The following is a 19,957-nucleotide window of genomic DNA, read 5'->3' on the forward strand; positions in this document are numbered from 1 at the left end:
GTCCCAAAGATATTAAGGCCTAAAAAAAGCTAAATATTCACTTTATTCTCTAAGGCAGCTATAAGGAAAAAAATTAATTGAACAATATCCATGTAATTATGTCTTTATTTAATGAAAAAAAGGATAAACAGGATATTTGACAAGGGAAAAAAAGAAAATTTCTTCCACTATTTTGAGAAATACACTTAATATAAAGAAAAACAAGAGTACAGAAGACTCCAACATTAAGTCTGAAGTCTATTAAAATTTAAATATGAAATAACTGCCATCCAAGTTAATAGACAAAAGATTATCTATTCCAGATGATACCTAGCAACAGTAATGCAAAGAGAATCACATTTTAAATATGATTAAGGACTTCTACAGTGCATCAAAGTGGTTTTTCAGAAGTGACCAGGCAATCTAGACACCTAGCTCTCAACAAATTAGTTTTCAGTTACTGTTTCTTAAATCATTTCAAAACCTATTTATAACATCAAGCACTGAATTCTATTCACAGTATTTATTGCCAAACTCGCTCTTGTTGTAGCTCTGTGTCAAGGGCAGCTCCCATCCAATCTCTGGGAGATGAATCCATGGTGTTGCCTTCGTGGGGACACAGTGAGCATACAAATCTGTTTTCAGGATTTGAAACTTGAGAGAACAACAGTAAATTTCACACTAAAATAGCAGCACTGAGGCCACATCCTGTCCCTAACATTTTATATTAACCACAGACATTTGTCCATCCTAGTTGGGCTTCCAGGCAAATCTGTGGGTGTACTCACAGGCTCAGAGTTAAGTAAATATTTAGCTGGTTCTGCACTGATTATTTTTGTCAGCAGTGCTTGCTAAGGGCAGTGATGCTGTCTGATACAATAGACTGTTCTGTACAATGGGTACCTTGTCTTTTAAAACCTCAAACATTTTAACAGTCTGATTTGGGACTCCATCTCCAAATGTCCCATTTCCTCACTTTGAATTTCTTTTCATAGTCTTTGACAATACTAACAAATACTGCAAATGGTGGCTTTAGCTGCTTGCTATGGAAAACAGTGGGTGTGCAGTAACATTTCCTCCCTTTATAATTTCACAGAACAGATCAGTAAAACCCATGTTCATACCTTTTCTCCTTTGGGGCCTGGGGGCCCTGAGGGCCCTGGAGGACCCTGGTGACCCTAAAGAAACAAACCAAATACAAATTATTTTAAAACAAATAATTTAAAAAATAATTAATACCAAAATTTCTTTCAGCTACTTGCTACATTTCTTCTCCTGTTTGCAAATTATTCTAAATCATGTTATGACAACAAAATCAATGGCAGAAAATGGGCTGTGTGCAGGAAAAGCTCTATGCACACTGGGAAATTACATATTCTGATGGGACTATGCAGGTGATGGGAGCTGGGCTGGTTCTTCCTTGAAAGTTAGGGTCAGTGATGGGTCTTTGTGTTTGGAAAAGAAACTGCTCTGTAAGAGGATGACTCAATCCATCTATGATGATTTTCCCAGCTATTTTTCAGTGAAAGCCACAATATCTTTATGTCCTTCGAATAACCTCATTCAATCAGTTTCTGTTACTGAAATGGAAACTACATGGCCAGACAGCAAGCAGAGATGGTGGTGTTTGCTGAGCTCTCTTTATAATGAATAGCTGTGGTAGTTTCAGAGGAACTTTGTTCAGAAGGGGTGAGAAACATTGGATAAACAACAGTTTAAAGTTTGTGGTCAAACCTCCCCGTGAGTGAACTCACAAAAACCAGGCATCCTTGCTTAAGGCTAACATTTCTGAGTAGGCAAGCACGTCATATAAACATCAGTGAGTATCTGGCTTTCCTGAAAATATTTGTGTACTCTAGATACAGATTCCTAAGATATTTGAAATTAGAGTACCACAGACTTACTTTGGGATGTATGTGTACCTGAATTTAGTAAAAAACGTACCCCATAACCTGGAATTCCTGGCTCTCCTTCGGGTCCCATTCCTCCTAGGTGTCCCTGTTAAATGCAGTAATCAGTGAGAAAGAAAGGAGCTTCTTTGCAAAGTGCTACAACAATGTCTACTTTATAAAGTAAGCACTTGGAAAAATCTTGAAATATTGACATTTGACACCACAGGCAACTATCTTGTAGGTGTTACTTCATTTATTAAAGAATACTGGGCTTTTCATTCTTCTGTGGAAAAAATGGTCAGTGTTTTCAGTCCTAACCTTAGAATCTTTGTGCATAATTAAATAAAAAGATCTGAGCTTTGAGAGATGTGGAAGAACTCTCTTTATAAGTGCTAGTATGCCAAGAGAAGCAGGGGATGGATCACCTCAGAAAGTTGACTCCTTCCTTGAAAGTGTTGGCCATTATATAGTAAACTTTGCTTTTGTACTTCATGTGCTCAGGATCACACTGCTGCATTCAGTCGCCACGAGACTGGACTGAGACAGGCACGTTGCCTCTCTAGAGTGGAGCCTGGATGTGTCTGTGCATCTGTCACACAGTATGGAGCAAGCTTGGGGAGCTTACTATGAAAGGAGCTAATAGTCAATAGAATAGACTTAATTCAGTTAACTTTGGATCAGATTCCTATTTGATTGGAGTAGCAGTCTTCATCTGAAATGCTTTGTTTCATCCATGGCTAAGGCTTATTGAATGTGATAGCAAATCCCTTGATTTTTGTTCTTGGAACTGGAAAGGTTTATAAACACCCACAGCAGTGAGGTTATGTGTGGAGTGTGGGACATGAGTATTCCATGGTGTGCTCTGCCATCCCGTTCCCCTAATTGTCAGATGACCAAAAGCTTGAGATGGTTCCTTCCAGATCCATGCCCCAGGTTTCTGTTTTGTGAGGTGAACAGGTCTCGTTCTGATGCTGAAAGACCTCTGAGCTCTGAAGTAATCATGCTTTGTACTAACCACGGGACCTCGAGTTCCTCTTGCACCTTTGGGACCAGTTTTTCCAGGCTGGCCAGAATCACCAGCAGGTCCAGTTTCCCCAGGAGGGCCAAGCTGCCCCTTTTCCCCCTGTTGGTGTTATTGTATTAAAAATAATAAGAGATCATAAGAGATCGACATTTAGTTTCAAAATGCAGTTTATGCTTAATCAAAATGTGTAACAGTATTATTTATTAGGTATTATATTTACTGTATGTTATTTACTGTAGTTATTAGAATGTCTGAGCCCAGAACTCTGCAATATAAAAAAGTCTGCTAAAGCCTTCCCATTATGTTTTTGTTTTCTTTTAGCCAAAGCTTAAAGCAGAAACTCTTCTGAGTTGCAAAAGCACATCCTGAAACAAATTTAAATTTCCTAAGACCTTGAATGTTATTGATTGCAGAATGTTGACAATTCTAATTGCTATGGCTAACAAGAAAAAAAATTGGCTTGAAGCATGACACAAAACAGGGATAGTTTTGGTTCAGTGGAATTTTGTAATGTAAATTTGAGTTTCAGATAAAAGGAAGGGAAGTGGGGAAGATGAAAAATACTACCTTCTTTCCTGAACGGCCCCTCTGGCCTGGATTTCCTGGTGTTCCTTCAGGACCCTATAGATTTATTAGGGAGAGAAAAAGAAATGATTGAGAAGGGCCTGGAACATGTTAAACCTGTACTCCAAACTGCATAACTAAGTAGGCTTTTGTAAAGCAGAGAGGTGGGAAGAAAAATATCATTAACTGTGTCTGTAAGCAAGTTAGTAGGGCTGCCTCAAGTTATGGCATAAACAAGTGGGCAAGTATTAGGGATTATTTATCAAAGTAATGGAAATGCACTGCAAACAGGGGAGAAAAAACCCCAATAAAGCTTGTACACACAGAAAATATTACTTTATAGATTTGTGAAGCTTATTTGTTGCTTCGTAAGCTACTATTTAAGGAAAATCTAATATTACTCTCACCTCCAAAGAAACACTCAGACAATGGGCTATAGGAAAATTATTTCCATGTTTAGACTAGGATATTATGATCTGTCTGCATCCCTAGAAGGAGGCCAGACCAAAACCGTGGTGTGTACACTCCTAGATGCCAGGGAGGACGAGTGGAGAAGAAGGCAGCTGTAGAGCTGCCTTTGGAGCATGAAGAACAAAAACGTGAAAAATCCCTCCCTAACCACATCCTCCCAAAAATCGAATTGCCAGACCTGCCTGTCTCACTGAGGCACAGAAGCACTGCTGATGTTGTTTATTGTACACAAGCATAATTACATAGACATGCCAGGGTCGAGCTGTTTTACAATAATTTCAATGTATGAAACTTTCAGTGTTCTGCAAAACTACCAAGTCAAAATAGTCAAAGAAACAAACCTTGTTCTGCAGAGCACTAAGGGTGCCAACAACCAAAAGAACACTTTTTTCTTTCCCTAGGAAAGTAGTTCACTGCAAAGAATCCAGAATATAACACTGATGCTTAGAGGACAGAGTGGACAGTGCTCACAGCCGTGAACAGCTGGCTTTGCAGCTAATGTTTTGTCAGACCCCACCATCACATAAGAGCTACACAGAAGGCAGCCAGAGGACTGCAAATGAGAACATGATGATTTTTGGTAAGGAAAGTTGGTCTGATTTAAAGCTACAATACTTGCTTTGGAAACTGTGCTCCAAAATTAGTTCTCAGGAAGAAGTTGCTTACAATTTTGTGGATGGATTTTAGTTGCTAGGAGTGATGCCAGAACAAATAGGCAAACTGATCTAACAATGTTGCATGTGAATTCTAATGCTTGCCCACTATTTGATCTGTGTATGCTTGCTGCCATTTTGTTTGGAGAGGAGAGATCTGAAGTGACAGGCTCCAGGTGTTGTGGCACGTGTGTCTGGATGACAGGTGGTGAGGAATCACTATTTGCCAAGGGGTCACATACTGAAGGTAGGAAAAGCATTTGTCTCCTCTCTCTACCAATCCTGAACCACACTGCAAGCTTATTTAAATATGGTCATCTCTAATTACATAGAAAACCAGAAAAATCAAAAATAAAGGAAGAAGAAAAAATCAGCTTTGTTTACTAAAAGCAAACGAACAAGAAGTCCATTTTAACTGTAAAACACTTACAGGAATTCCCATTATACCAGGCTCACCAGGGGGCCCAGAATCTCCTGGTAATCCCATCTCTCCTTTTTCACCACCTTCTCCAACAAGTCCCTGGTCTCCAGGGTCTCCCTAAAACACAATAAAAGAAACCCCAAAAATCCTTCAGTCAAGCTGCTGCCACAGAATTACTTGTCATAAGAAAAGGAAATTCTGTGTCTCTGAGTTTGAAAAAAAGCATGCTGAAACTGATGTGAATCTTCCCAGGCAAATTCAGATCAGGCTCTAAGTTAGGGTAAAGCCCTTTCTATCTCATTCATACACTCCTACAGTCACATTTTGCCTCATCCATCACCAAGTATCTGAGGTTGTTCTCTATGACATCCCCTGTCCTGGCACCTGCCACAGTCCCTGGCACAGTACTGATCCAATCCAGGGAGCAGAGCAGCCTTGGGCTTGCTTTCCCCAGCACTTTATTCACCACAGACCAAAGCTGTACTCAGGTAAAGCCTGCTTTTCTTTGTCAAGGCATTCAGCTTTGCAGCCCTTGCAAGGTAGATATGTACATAAAAGGTACAGAAAAGCCTGTACTTTACAGGATGTCTATGTTAAGATTAAGTGCACTCAACAGGGCTCAGTTGATCAGATGCTGACCTAGGTTAAAGAATTTGGGTCCTTAGGCTAAGAGTACTTCACATCTGCTACAAAAACTTAATGTACCTTTGGGCCATCTTTTCCTTGAACACCATCTTCTCCTGGAGGCCCTGGTTCACCCTTATAGAAAGAAACAGTTGAAAACAAAGTTATTGCCTAAAGCTCTTGACTCATGCTCAGTTTTATACATGTTTATTATCTTTTGGGCAACTTTTATGTTGCTGTTACAGTTTATTTATCTTCAGTGTCACAGCCTATGAATATCCAATGCAAGAAAATATAAAAGATGATCAGCATTAGAAAAATGAGGCAATAGTATGTCCATATAACCCTGGAGATTTAGACAGTGGCACTGAGATTTTGTTTGGTTTCAGAGTATATAACATGTAATTACAGTAACCTCAAAAATATACCTAATCTGCCCTGAAACTTCCATGTTTATGTCAATAACTACTATATTGGTATGTTTACAGACTTGCTGTAGGGCCATTTACCATCAGAAACATTTCAACAACATAATCACAGAATCACACAAAATCATCAAGGTTGAAAGAAAGCTTCAAGACCATCTAGTCCAACAGTCAGCCCAGCACCACCACAATCATATTCCCAAGTGCCACACCCAGATGCCTCTCAAACACTTCAAGAGACAGGGACTCCACCACCTCCTATGGGAACTTATTCCAATGCCTAATTACTCTTTTAGTGAAAATTTTACTTCTAATATCCAATCTGAACCTCTCCTGGTACGACTTAAGGCCATTCATTCTCTCATTTGTTAGCTGGCAGTAGAGGCTGACCCCCACCTCACTACAGCCTCCTTTCAGGTAGGTGTGGAGAGCAATGAGCCTCCTTTTCTTCACGTTAAACAACCCCTGCTCTCTCAGCTGCTTCTCACAAAATCTGTGCTTCAGCAGCTCTGTTGCCCTTCTCTGGACATGCTCCAGCACCTTTAGGTCTCTTTTGAAATGAGACCCAGAACTCAAGCTCAAGGTGCAGCTTTAGCAGTGCCAAGTACAGGGAAAAATTCACGGCCCTGGTCCTGCTGGCCACACTATTTCTGACACAGGCCAGGGGGCCATTGGCCTTCTGGCCACCTGGGCACATGTTCAGATGCTGTTCACCAGCATCTCCAAGTCCCTTTCTGCTGAGCAGCTCTCAAGCTGCCTTTCCCCAGTCAATACTCTTTTAAACTTGCTACAATATTACACTGTTTTGCTTTTTCTTTAAAAAAGAAGCTATCAGAAAATAGCTTCTTACTGGACTCTTCTGATATATCAAGATTTCTTAACCTGAACTTCATTCATAAAACACTTTTCTGTTGTGGAAGAAGATTTGCATTGACAGCTTACCCTTAAACCTTGGTCACCTGGTTCTCCAGCCTTCCCAGCAGGTCCAACGTCTCCCTGGGATATCACAAGGAAAATCACTGGATTTTAAAGGACAATATTCATAACAATGACAGGGTTTACAGCTGATGGAGTCATGACAATAACAGTATTTTTTAATGGTCCCTTTCCTGTATCACTGTCTACTTGGCTAAAGAATCAGGTCTCTCTGATTTGCTTTTATGAAAATTTGAAAATATAAGCATCTTAACAGAGAATAATCTCAACATTTACCTTTGTGCCTGGTTCCCCCTGCAGACCAGGTTCTCCTTCAGGGCCAGGAGGTCCCTGCATGGTACAAGAGCTACTGTTACATGACCACTAGTAATAATTTTGCAACAATTAAATAATACACCCCGAACTGAAGCAGAAGAATGGCATGAGACACTGGGAAAGACGAAGGTCTGAAAATCAAATCAAGACAACATAGTTCTTTGTTCTTCCTAGAGCCAAACAGAAAAGAAAGGGGGGTATAGAAGGAGTTCAGGAAATGCACTGTGGGTCAGGAACATATTGAAGACTCAGCAGTACCACTAAGCCTGCACCTTTCACCATAAATTACTGCTGAGACAGCATCTATCCTCTGTAAATCTGACTGACAACTGTTTAGGCTTGGAGCCAAGAAGGTACAGCCTTTGGAGAACTCAGCCCTTTCTGGAGGCCTCAGCCCTTAATGAGCTGATGGTATCAGAATGCTTTCTGTAAACTTTACATATGAGCCTTTTCTTAATAGTGAGAAGTCTGGATTTTGGGAGGCTGAGGAAGAGCGTTTCTTTGAATAAGCCAAATCCCTACTGTTCTAAGTGAGCTCATCCCTCAGGTACTTCATTACAAATGTGGCTAATACATTCTGTCACATTTCTCTCAATGAAATATTAAAAAGAAAGCAAAAAACAGAAGCAGAAGTTAGGAAGAAGGCTGTCTACAGCTGCTTTCTTTTATGTACAATTTGAAAGAACATATGATTAATGGTGTTTTACTGCCTAACTGCAAGAACAGTTTTTCCAAAATAAAAAAAAAAGTTGTTTGCTTAATTAAACATTCACCTTCTATGAGAAATGTTATGACTGTATGCTCAGAGACAGTGCTTACAACAGAACAAGCTAATTATTTCAGACATTTTTGGTAACAGTTTTAAGTAAGAGTCTTTCTGTAGCCCATTATATTTAAATCAGCTGCAGGCAATAAGAATAATTTTTACAAACATATTGTCCAGGCTTACTCAGCTGTTTGAGTATTTGTAATTACTATATGAGTGATTAAAATCTCACCTCAAAACCCGTTTCTCCAATAGGGCCAGCATCTCCTGGTTGTCCTCTTGGACCCTGGCATTAAACAAAATTTTGGATGCATCATTCAATTAACATTAAATTACATTGTAGAGTGTTTAATTTGTCTCTTCACAACTCTTCCAACTGGAATAAAGAAATGTATTTCATTGTCTTTCCTCCTGAATCCAACAGTGTATCCAAGTCTCATGATGGCACACAGCACCAACCTTGACACACTGAAATAACAGATCTCAAATAATAGCACAGATGTATTTTCTTTTAGATCAAAAATAAATTATTATCTGAACTAAGCTCTTCTCTTGACTAGTTGAGACTTTGTTTAATTAAGATTTGTTAGACTGTCTGGTTTGTTTTGTGGAAAAGCCTACAGTCTGGTATGGAATTAACTGAAAACAACGACTTCACCATGGATTTAGCAGCATTTGTACAGAACAGTCACTGAGGCATAACAGGCTAGAGGCTGGAGCCTTCTTAATAACATTAATAACTATACCATAAGCATTTTATTATAAACCTTACATGGCTTTATATATGATTATACATTATAAGCCTTAAATAAGCAACACCCAGGGATCATTTCCCAAAGTGGCACATGTGAGATGGGGGCTCCCAGAGCAGGAATTGCCTGGAACAGCTTACAGCTAATTCTATAGCCACTATGAATGTAGGTTATAACCAACCTTGGAACTTCAAGGAAGTTCATATCTATTTACCCCTTTGGTATTTCATCTGTGTCTAAACACATTCTAAATTCAAAACATTTTCTTGATCTATGATTCTCATGTAAAAGAAAGATGTTGCTTCTATTTATGACAGAAGCTTTTTAAACAAATATTTACTCTATTTTGTTTCACTTCCTCTTACAGACTATGCATATGGTTTTGCTCCTCCTGATGACCTGGCAATGACAACATGAATATTTTCTTCCCTTCTAACAACAATGTAAATTGCATATTACTGACAGAACTCTGGCAGATGCATATTTTTGACCTTTTATCTTCATTTAAATATGAACAACTAAAACTGCAGTTATTTCCCTTTGAGAATTCATTTTGTCCTAAGCTAAGCATGGATTTTCATTTGCAGCAGCTCCATGAAATTCCACTAGGCAAGTGTCACAAAGCTTCAGTTTGCTTCACAAGTCAACTCTTTCTTCATATTTCCATGGAGATAAGGCTGCTGGATCAGTGACGTATCTTTCTCCCAAGACTTTCAGAAGCCAAAAATTTATAGCAGTATGGGGACTCCTTTTAACCATTAACATCACGGAACTTGCAAACGATTTTACTGAAATGTCTGACAAGCAGAAAAAGTTTGAGTGTAATTTAGATCAATCCCGTTAATACAAATAGTTCTAATTGCTTATATTTCTTTGCTCCCCCCCCAACAATTAGGGTTTTCTGCTCTGTGTAGAACTAGTGTCAGGGCCAGAAAACCTCAGCAGCTGGCTTTCACATAGTGGCCAGCTGACAGAGGATGAAATCAAGCTGCTTGGATAGGCAGCTAAATAAAGAGCCAGGCATTTTATTGCACAACATCTTCTGTCATTTTATCACTTCTTTCTAGCTCCTCAGACCATTTTCTGAAGCCATTTCACTCTTTCAAGCACTTGATAGAAAAGATACACTGTTCCCAGGATAAGCTTTTCCTCTGACAGTGAATATGTAGTTTCTATGATGATGAGCACAACAGAAATGTGGGCTGCTCAAGCATAGACCACTTAGATTAGGTAAGGCAGACAGGCATGCTATTGATATGAAAATTCAGACTTGGCCAGAAAAAGGCAGGAATTTGACATTTAAACCTTTTATTGTAAGCTCTCAGATATTGCAACATGAAGATAATATACAATAAATGAAAGAGATTAAGCAACAGGAATACAGTGGTAACTATTGGAAAAACACATTTTCTGTGAAATATTTTGCCATTCCTACAGGTTGCCAGCTTAAGTTAATTATGCAATTCTATTCTAAAGAAAATTTGTTGGTGTTTTTCTAGCCCATAAAATGTGCAATTACTTTCCGTAAGCATGTCAGTTAATGGATTAGTAGAAATAATATTGTAAAAAAATACTAAACCCTAATAATACTAAAAACAATATAAGTTTTATCAACACTTCATTTTTGAGATTTAAATTAACTATGTGCAATTTGCTGTGCAAAATTACTTTCCAGAAGCAATGTAAACATACAATTTTTGACAACTCTATTAGACTTCTGCATCAGAAAATGGGAGCCTTCTCCCACATCCCACTAAGGCTGCATGCATTTTCACTTTATTTATATAATCTGATTTACCCCTAAAGATGGTGCTGCAATACTATTCCTGTCACAGATATATCTTGCAGTACATTGCATATATTTGCTGCAGATTCTGTGTGATCTTCTGTAACAATATTAGCCACATGAAAGTGACTGTGGCTTTGACATAGTAACAAGAATCCATCCCACAGAGGAATGTCTGAGGTTAATCACAACAGTCTCTTCTTGAAAATTTAACTTGCCAAATAGATGTGGTCCCTGTGTTCCTGAAAAACAATCCTAATATTTGCTTAAAAACCACCACTGAAATATTGGCACATACATTTACATAATACATAACACAGATATCTACCTCAACGGGGTGTAAAGCCCCATGATATTGTGGTCCATGTTCTGTTATGCTCTCCTATGTTGTGCACCCCTTACTACAGAGCTTCCTAACAGGATTAACAGGTCTCCCCATGAACAAGTTACACCAGGCAAGGGAGACAGACTCCAGCTCTGCAGTTTTGGAACAACCACCCCACAGTTCCTACCTAACCACAGCTGGCAATACTGAATCTTAGTAAAATGGAGCTTGAGTTGTCAGGGAGCTTGTATAATACATGGAAAATCTTTGAAGCAGGCTTAAGGATCAACTTACTGGCTCTCCCATTGGTCCCCTGTCTCCTGTGGTTCCTGGAGGCCCAAGCAAACCCTGGAAGATTAAAAAAAAAATTCAAAAACCATTGGAAAGAAGCTCTTTCATATTCTGAGAACACCACTTCCTCTCTTGATTTTGCTCACACAGTAACTAACACAGAAACACCCAAGAAATATGTGCAGCCTTTGTTTCTGGTTGACATGCATTGACATATCATGACTTCTGCAGCAGATAAGGGAGTCGTGAAGAAATCCTCCCTTAGTTTGTTTTACACACACATGAACCAGCTGAACCACCATTTACCAGCTCCCTGTAACTCTCTTTAGAACCATGTGCTGCTTGTATGTCTTCTAGAAACCGTAGCTGCAGTAGTATCCTGCACTTTGCAATAAATGTGCTGTTCCACATCATTTCAGCCTAATGAGGTTTTGTTTCATTAATTTCTGTGTATATAAATACATCTAAAAGTTCTAGTGAATGAAGAGGAAATGAAAACCCCTTGTGTCAAAGGGGAGACACAAAAAGCTCCTAAATCTGAGCAGAAAAGGCAAGAGAAGTATGGTGACAATCAACATTTTGAGTTTCAACTGCAGAACAAATTCACCACCATTACTGCTTTGTTTTTGTTTTTCTGCTTCCCTCTTTGTTGAAAATCCAGTACAATTTGGACTGAAGGATCACTTGCTTTGTAAAAAAAGCCTCAAATACAACACATTAGATTTCCATTCAAAAAAGCACTAAAAGAAGCATAACTAAAAGAAGTATACATGATATTCATTTAACACATTTCTACATTTATCCCTACATTGATAACACACACCTACCCCAAAATCTATCAAAGAATTATTATTCTTTGTCACTAAGACTTTCATCCTTAAAGCTGCACTTCTGTCCCTGGTTCTTTGTACTAATAAATGCAAACTGTCAGAGTTTTCCAGCTGCTCTGAAATAAATAAGCTTCCTCACACCCAAGCGTCAAACAAAGTATGAGATTTTCTGGATTTTTTTTGGTAGAAGTACTAGTGAATTTCATACTCACAAGTGCACCCTGATCTCCTCTTTCTCCTGGGTTGCCAGCTTTACCCTGGTTAAAGAGAAATATCAAAAGATAATGCTGGCTCCAAGTAATTGCCAAACACAGCTCAGAAATCAGAGTTATTGTGTTAAATCTTATTACAAAGACTGGCTCCAATACTTACAATGAGCCCAGGAACTCCTTTCTTTCCTGGATCACCTCTTTCTCCCTGATAAATAACAAACAATGTGAAAATTCTACATGCATTTGCTTGATAAGCTGCATACAGTTACTATGAGTTTAAATGCTGGCTAACTGCAGAAAGTGCAGATTCAGGCTTAGATGTGCTCAAAGTACCTGCAAAGGCAGAAATTTATAAATCTCTTTGATTAAAGGGAGCTCTGTGGCTTTTGCCATGATAGGCTGGGGGTTTTTTGTTTGTTTTCTTTTATCTGCTATAGTCTACCTCAGTGTTTTATATAATACTGAGCAATGCAAACACTCACCTTAATACCTTCTGTTCCCAGTTCTCCTGGAGGACCATCGAGACCTCTTGGCCCCTGCATATTGAACAAGTGATTTGGAATACTAATTATGCATTATTTTTGGTTGCCATTAAGGAGATGTTACATAAGCTTTAGGAGAGGGGAAACATTTTGTTAACATGAAAACCAATTTTCATTGTGTTTCAAGGGTGAAACAAAGCTTCAAAGAATAAAATAAATTTCTGGTTTGTTGAATTATGAATTTAAGAAGAAAGATTTTTTTGAAAAGTATGTAAACAAAGCATTCAGTGTCTCTGTTGGGCCCAGATGGCAGGCTGATATTTTCTCTTTTTTTCATCCACCTTGTACTCATGCAACAGACATGTACTTAGTGGCATTTAGATGGCCACTGTATATATAAAGTGCTTGCTTTTGAGCACATTATAAGATGTATATGCAAAATTGAATCTTGTAAGACTCTTAAAAAAGCAGATAAAGTTCTTCCACTAGTAAACAAGTTTGAGGCAAGATTAGAAGCTATTTATAATTGTGAACTACTGTGCTCTATTGTTAGACTAAAATGTTTTAGTAAATTAGATTTTGTAAGCAATAGATGAAAAAAGATAACCTGTTATATTATTGTAACATAATATAGCAAATACCTATTACCAAAACATTCAGAGTTCTATTATTTAAGAGTGGAAATCTAAATCCATTAGCTTACAAGCAAATGAAAAATCCTTAAATAGGTCATGAGCAAAACAGAAAAGAATATTTTATCCATGCTGATTTAGGAGGTTATTTCCATAATTTTAAAAACCATGACTGTTTAGGTATGGAACATTAAATTAAAACCAGTTAATAACAACTTCAAACTAATGACCACTTCAAAAAAAGATCTAGATAAGTATCAAGGCTGGCTCTTTACAGCAGGGTGTATCGGGAGGATGAGACATAACAACTTTCCTGGTGGCATTTGGGCTGGGCTGGCATCAGAGGGGGTTACACTACTATGGCAGTGCCCAGAGGAAAATAATCTCCATTTCTACAGTGAATTTTTGAATTGTTGCATCTTGGGTCATGGTTTACAGTGAAGGACATCAAACCATGACTGATTTCCAGTTGTAAGACTGTTCTAAATGATGATAATAGGGGCTTGTAAAATGACTTTGTTGAAAGCACATCTGGGTTAATTTAGTTTACTTTCCCTGAAAAAATATCTGTGACTTCCATATCTCTCTTGAATATTTTGAGAAAAAACACACCGGAATTTGTTCTCTCTGACTTGGACTTACTGATCCATATCAAAACCTCTCTTGGAACATGTGATGAGCACCCATTCACTTTTCTCTGGAGCACAAGTGAAAATGGCTGACTGGTAACTCAGGAACAGTGTGCATCCAGAATCACTTAGGCTTTTCTCCTGAAATGAAAACCTCTCAGGAACTGGCGTTTCCTGTGAGCTGATACATAACTACAACCCTTGGCAAAGCCAGAAATATCCCAAGAGAACTCATCTGCCATCATTTCAGCACTGCTACTCCTGGCCAGCACAAAGGAACACCAAAACCATAGGAAAAGGAGAAAGGGCAGGCAGGGAGAGCTGTGTAAGATACTCTGCAGTTTGGGACTCTGCAGTTTTGTGAGACAATCCTTGGGCTAGTCTGGCCACCGTTTATGTTTTGGTGTAAGCCAGGACTGAGCAATTACAGGCACTTTTCTGGGCTAGAGAGGAAAAGAGGCTACAGAAGATGACACTGAGCTGCCACATGGCCCTCAATGCGAAAGGTCCCAAACCAAACAATACTGAAGTCTATGGAAAAAAATCTGTGGCTTCAATGTGCTCACAGATTAGAAACAAAACTCTAGTGGTGTTTTCAAAGGTGAAGGAGGCTTTTATAAAAACATTTATATTGGGAATTATGTTAAAATTATGTAATTGGGTATTGCATTACTATATAGCACAATTCAAAAGAAAGCTAAACATCTTGATCAAATGACTTTCAGGTTACTGCTCTTCATTTTTTCTGTAACTGCTATCTGTAACACACACAAAATCGGCTGTGATGAAAATTTGAGGCAGATTTAGCAAGTTTATTGTCCCCTGATCTGAAAAGTCTCAAAGAAGAGGAGGAGAAGGGACAAGAGGAAACTGAGATGGAGTGAGGACAGACCATTCAGCTGTGGGGGTAGAAGGGACAGAAGCTCAAGGAAAACCCATGGAGAAACCACCTATGGCAACACAAGGAAAGGTGAAATTGAGAGTGTAAAGTTAAGGAACTGCAGGATAGTTTAAGATTTTCTCAGACTTTTAAAATATGTGATCTGTCATTTCTCTTTTTGCATTCTCCAAAGGGCTGACCAGAGGATAGAATCTCAAGATGAAATATTCAAGGAAGGAAAAGGACATGTTTTCCTTTTACAGATTTGTGCAATAAGGAAATGTCTTTCTAGGTTTTATCTTCCATCATTAAAAATTACCAGATAAATTCTTTCAACACTTCTGACATAACTTTAATCATAAAGAGGATCATAGCTTGCAGTTTGAGAAACAGGAGACTGTACAAGATCCTTAGTCTGTGTAATGCACACAACACACCAAAACCTTTCTGGCATTCACACAGATCTCCATTTCAATAGAGTTCACCTTGGCAGCCCATGACAGCTGATCTGATCACTAATAGTTAAGCCAAAAAATCTTCCATTTAAAACACCAATCCTCTACTGTATAACTTTGAATTGAAAACAGAGTAAGAGAAAGCAACAGGATCCTCTGGGCCATGCCTTCCTTTAGCCAGCCACAGAACAAAGGGCAGGAATCCAAGGGAAAGGCAATTTAATATCCTGACAAAAGCACATAATAACATTCCTATAAATAATATGGTGTGACTCCTTATTGGCACAGATGAATTGGATTGTACAATTTCTTACTATAGCTAGTACAGAATGAGAGATATACTTGATTTGCCTGCTGTTATTTAAATTAGATTGCAACAAAGCTGGGGAGTGAGGCTGCCAAACAATTGCTACTACTTTTTTCTTTGGCATGGGTTCAGCTCTGTTTCTAAAATGGAACATTTTACATTGAAAACTCTAGGATGATTATCTGAGAAAAATTCATCTAAGAAGGTAAAAAGCACAAATTAACTATTTTTATTCTTCCTCACCCTGTCTCCCAAATACCAGAAGAGTGAAAATAACACAAACACAATATATAGCTACTTCTCTCTTTTGCTGGCTGACATGGAAGGATATTAGAAAACTACATCAATTTAGTCTCACTTCCTTTGAACAATTAAGAGAGAGAAACACATTCAGCTATTGATGCACCACCAAGCACACTGGATGCTTGTTTCACAGGTGTACACAATTTGCTAAGTTCCATACTCCCTGCTGTGAGAAATACAAAAGATATCACTCATTAAAACAAAGCACAGATGTCCTCAGGCAGCTGGGGTTCTTCATGCCAGTACAGACACCACTAAACCAGGACAACCCTGCTGGCTGTTAGAGACATAACTTGCTGCTGCCTGACCCCAAATTTACAGCAGTCCACTCTGTCATTTATCTGCATTTTCAAGTCAAAATTTCATGATCGGCATTCCAGCAAAGTAAAAGTAGAAAAACTACTTCTGAGCTTTACAACACCAAATGCCAATCTGAAGAATATTAAATGCTAAGAATTTTAGCACCTGATGGGAATTTTGCTTAGTTCTCACTTCTGAAATGAATCTAATGATACAGAATCTCTTCCTCTCAAACTAGGAGCTCCAGTTGTATTAGTCCAAGATTATGGTATGAACTGAAAGCAGTCTCTGACATTGTAATTTAATTAGCAAACAAAGACAATCAATGATCATGCAACAATGACTTCATGGCTGCTTACACTGCCAGGCTTCCAGACTAATGCATTTCTTCCCTCTGGTCCTGGAAAGAAATTCTTTCTCCTACATATTGATACTCTCACCCTCAGTGCCATTCTACCATTGAAGTATCCACAGAACGGTGCTCTCCCTCTGTGTTTTCACGAGATCAACACTAAAAAATAAAGTGTAATAAACCTTCCAATGATTCTAGCCAAGGGCATCAAGTCTCAAGCATGAGCTGAGGAAGCTCTGTGCTAGTGCTGTGTTCAGTGGCATATTCCCTGAAATCCCCCAGGAGTGAGATATTCCATAGACTTCTAGACAGCCTGCCTAAGCTGGCCAGAACTGCTGGGTGTGCTGGACACTGCACAGCTGCATACTCTCAGACAGAAGTAAGCTGCTGGGTAATCTGGGATGCAAAACTATTGCTGAAAGGTCCAGAATTTATGAAGTGAAGGAATTCTATTCTGTGACAGTGCACAAGCAGAGGGTCAGTGCTTCTAAGACTTCCCACAGATTGCAGCTGTGAAGACAGGATACATTCTTGTTTCCATACACAAGGAAGGGAAATGTCCATATGCTTCCATTTAACTTCTGTATCTGACTATGGAATGCATTTTCTGAACCCTTGCACACAAAGCTCAGGGCTCTGACACTTCTCTTTCTGAATTCACTGATGACAAACCCCAGGTTCCAGGGCACTTCAGATATTTTCCTTATGTGACATTCCACTTTTGGGCTGATATTTTGATCTTGAGAGCAGACAAAATTCTCAGTGGCTTCAATGGGAGTTTGTTCTCAGCGCCTGAGCACCTGGGTTTGTTCTGAGACTCTCTTTCTGAGACATTGGCAATCATGCTGGATAGAGGCAGAGGCATAAACTGCAATTCCAAAATGGAATTTTTGAAAGTCCAAAATGGGACTTTCACAGAGCTTGGGATATTTGGGATATATTTTATTTTTGAGTGATCTTTAGTTACAAGCACTGTATTCCATGATGTGCTGCTAAAATCATAGAGACATATTTATCAGGAATAAATGGAGCTGTGAAGAAACACTGGTCCAGCCACTGTCTCTTAGGAATCCTGGATATCCTGTCAAACTGGTGGGTAAGGTGAGAGACACTTCACTAATGTGGGCTTTGGATGAGTGCTTTATATATAGTAAAAAAATGATTTCCATTTCCCTCATAAAAGTGAAATGGAAATAACAAGTGAAGGTTCAAGACTGCAGCACATAGTATCTTCTGATTACACTTCTTCCTCCCTCAAAACTGTGTTTGACAGATTTTGATTGTAGGTCCAAAGAACTAAATGCAGGCAAAGAAAACAGTCCTTAAAACATTGAAATAGTCCAGCAGTAGCTACAGTGACAACTTTTGCATGTTTATGTGTACAGAAAACAGTCAAGTGGTCATCTTGCTTCTAGTTTTGCTCTCAGCTGAAAACAATGACAAAACCCATTTCACTGTGAGGAGAAATGAAGATTCATATTGTTTCCTACATGGGAATACAAATATAATTGATCTAATTTAGTACAAATGAGTTGGGTCCAGAGGACAAAGGGAGCAGCTGTAAATGGTTGTATTTCAGATTCATATTTGCAACACATTACTCTCTGCTCTAAGTAACATGAAGGAGCAATTGTACTTACTCTTCTTCCCTTAGGTCCCTGTGGCCCTGATGGTCCCCGTGCCCCTGAAGGTCCCTACATGTCAAACAAACTTATTATTCATTGTCTTGTAAATACAGATTCCTGAAAATTACAAAGCTTATGCACCTTGAGCAACAACCAATGCAAGAAACGCAAATCAATCACTTTAACTCACAGTTCCAATTCAATTAATCGTGTTTGTACAATTTATGTAGAGAAATCTAATTAATAGACTTTATGTAACATTGTTCTTACAAAATACTGATGTGACTGTTGGATAGATTACTTCTGTCTATTACCCCAAAATTTTTAAAAGATACTTGTATTTCAGCAGGATTACTTTAAAAAGCACTAATATTTTTCTGATAAAAGGTTCAGTTTTTATCTGTATTGACAACACATGGTAGAAAACTTATAACAATTATATACAGCAGATTAGAATAGAATTTATTTTTATTAACAATGAAACTAAACACATAATGGATATATTTAAACTATATTCGGCACCAATGAATTTTTAAAATATTATGCAATTATTAACCACCCTTGAAAAATTCTATTTCCCTACTTGTCTCAATGGAGAGACTTTTAAATGGATGAGTAGATCATATAATTACTTTTCCTGTCTCTCACAGATAATCCAGGCAAAGAGCAAGTGAACAGATTCTGTCTGGATGGGTACATTTTAATGACAGTTTTATAGATTGCAGTTCAAACTAGAAACCATTCTTAGCTTCAGCAAAGCAAAAAGACAATTGTAAAATAGTTCATTTTATGTCGAACCAAAGCACCCCCCTATACCTACAGGTAATCCTTGTGGCCCCACAGGTCCAGGGCCTCCTGGAGGTCCTGGATAGCCCTAGAATTAAAATAAACATAGAAAATACAGAACAGCTTTATCTAAATTGTTATTATAGCAACAGTAATAAATCCAGTTAACTACCTGAAGAACTGGAGGTAAGTTAAACAAAATGTTTAATTTTTATTTAAAAATTAAATGCTTAATTGGATATAGCCTAGTAACCATTAAAGCAGCCTAGGAAGCTTTCCCACACACAGGCAGCAGCTGGTAGAGATGTACTGAAACAAAAGATGCTGAGCTCTAAATGAATTTCAAACTCATGTCAAGAAGGCTGTGACAGTGGGAGCAGAAAGTGGACACATCCTGGTGTGGGCAGACCTGGCCAAGACCAAATGCCAAGACCAATTCTTGTCTGAGGACTGCAATGGCCTTCTACTGGGAAAGGTTCTCTCTGCTATGACTTCAGTGGATTTACCCATGGCATTAAGCATTAATAACAGTTCAAGAAAAGTAGCTGATAAGGCTGGATACTATATTAACAAATCCTTGTTTATTAATCTCCCTAATAAGAATTTTTTCCTGGATCAAAAGCAGCTGTTGAAGGTAAATCTAGATTAGAGGGATTTAATGAAGGACAGAAAGCTTCAAAAGCCATTGGCTCTGCACGGATCATTTAGCTGGTCTGCAGCCTCAGGATACTTGATCTCTTCCTTGCTGATGGATGCCTAAAGAGTAATTACTGCAAATACATAATTACCTTGTCCCTGGCAGAGCACCACCCACTGCACCATGCCCGGGCCCACATCTGCAGTTTCTGTGTAATGCCATGGAGATTTCAGCCCTGCCAACCACGCCAGTGCCAGAGGCAGCAGGCTGCAGCAGGGTGCAGGAGGGTGCAGCAGGGTGCAG

The 19,957-nt window shown here is 38.7% G+C and overlaps 1 protein-coding gene across 2 annotated transcripts in view; it reads right to left on the minus strand.

Moving 5' to 3' along the window:
* Positions 1-19,957, minus strand: part of COL24A1 (collagen type XXIV alpha 1 chain) — a 125,700-nt gene that overhangs the window by 23,342 nt on the left and 82,401 nt on the right. For both annotated transcript variants that reach the window (XR_015805403.1, XM_014883174.2), the window contains exons 27-41: positions 19,052-19,105; positions 18,247-18,300; positions 12,749-12,802; positions 12,427-12,471; positions 12,267-12,311; positions 11,228-11,281; positions 8,303-8,356; positions 7,266-7,319; positions 6,996-7,049; positions 5,710-5,763; positions 5,014-5,121; positions 3,463-3,516; positions 2,887-2,994; positions 1,924-1,977; positions 1,104-1,157 (exon numbers count right to left, since the gene is read on the minus strand). Coding sequence is in view for 1 of the 2 variants with exons in the window: in XM_014883174.2 (XP_014738660.2) it covers positions 1,104-1,157; positions 1,924-1,977; positions 2,887-2,994; positions 3,463-3,516; positions 5,014-5,121; positions 5,710-5,763; positions 6,996-7,049; positions 7,266-7,319; positions 8,303-8,356; positions 11,228-11,281; positions 12,267-12,311; positions 12,427-12,471; positions 12,749-12,802; positions 18,247-18,300; positions 19,052-19,105 (900 nt within the window). In the remaining variant the exon portion in view is untranslated. The remainder of the gene's footprint in view (positions 1-1,103; positions 1,158-1,923; positions 1,978-2,886; positions 2,995-3,462; positions 3,517-5,013; positions 5,122-5,709; positions 5,764-6,995; positions 7,050-7,265; positions 7,320-8,302; positions 8,357-11,227; positions 11,282-12,266; positions 12,312-12,426; positions 12,472-12,748; positions 12,803-18,246; positions 18,301-19,051; positions 19,106-19,957) is intronic.

This window comes from Sturnus vulgaris, chromosome 9, assembly GCF_052056855.1.
Source record: "Sturnus vulgaris isolate bStuVul1 chromosome 9, bStuVul1.hap1, whole genome shotgun sequence".
In the NCBI taxonomy this organism is placed as follows: domain Eukaryota; kingdom Metazoa; phylum Chordata; class Aves; order Passeriformes; family Sturnidae; genus Sturnus; species Sturnus vulgaris.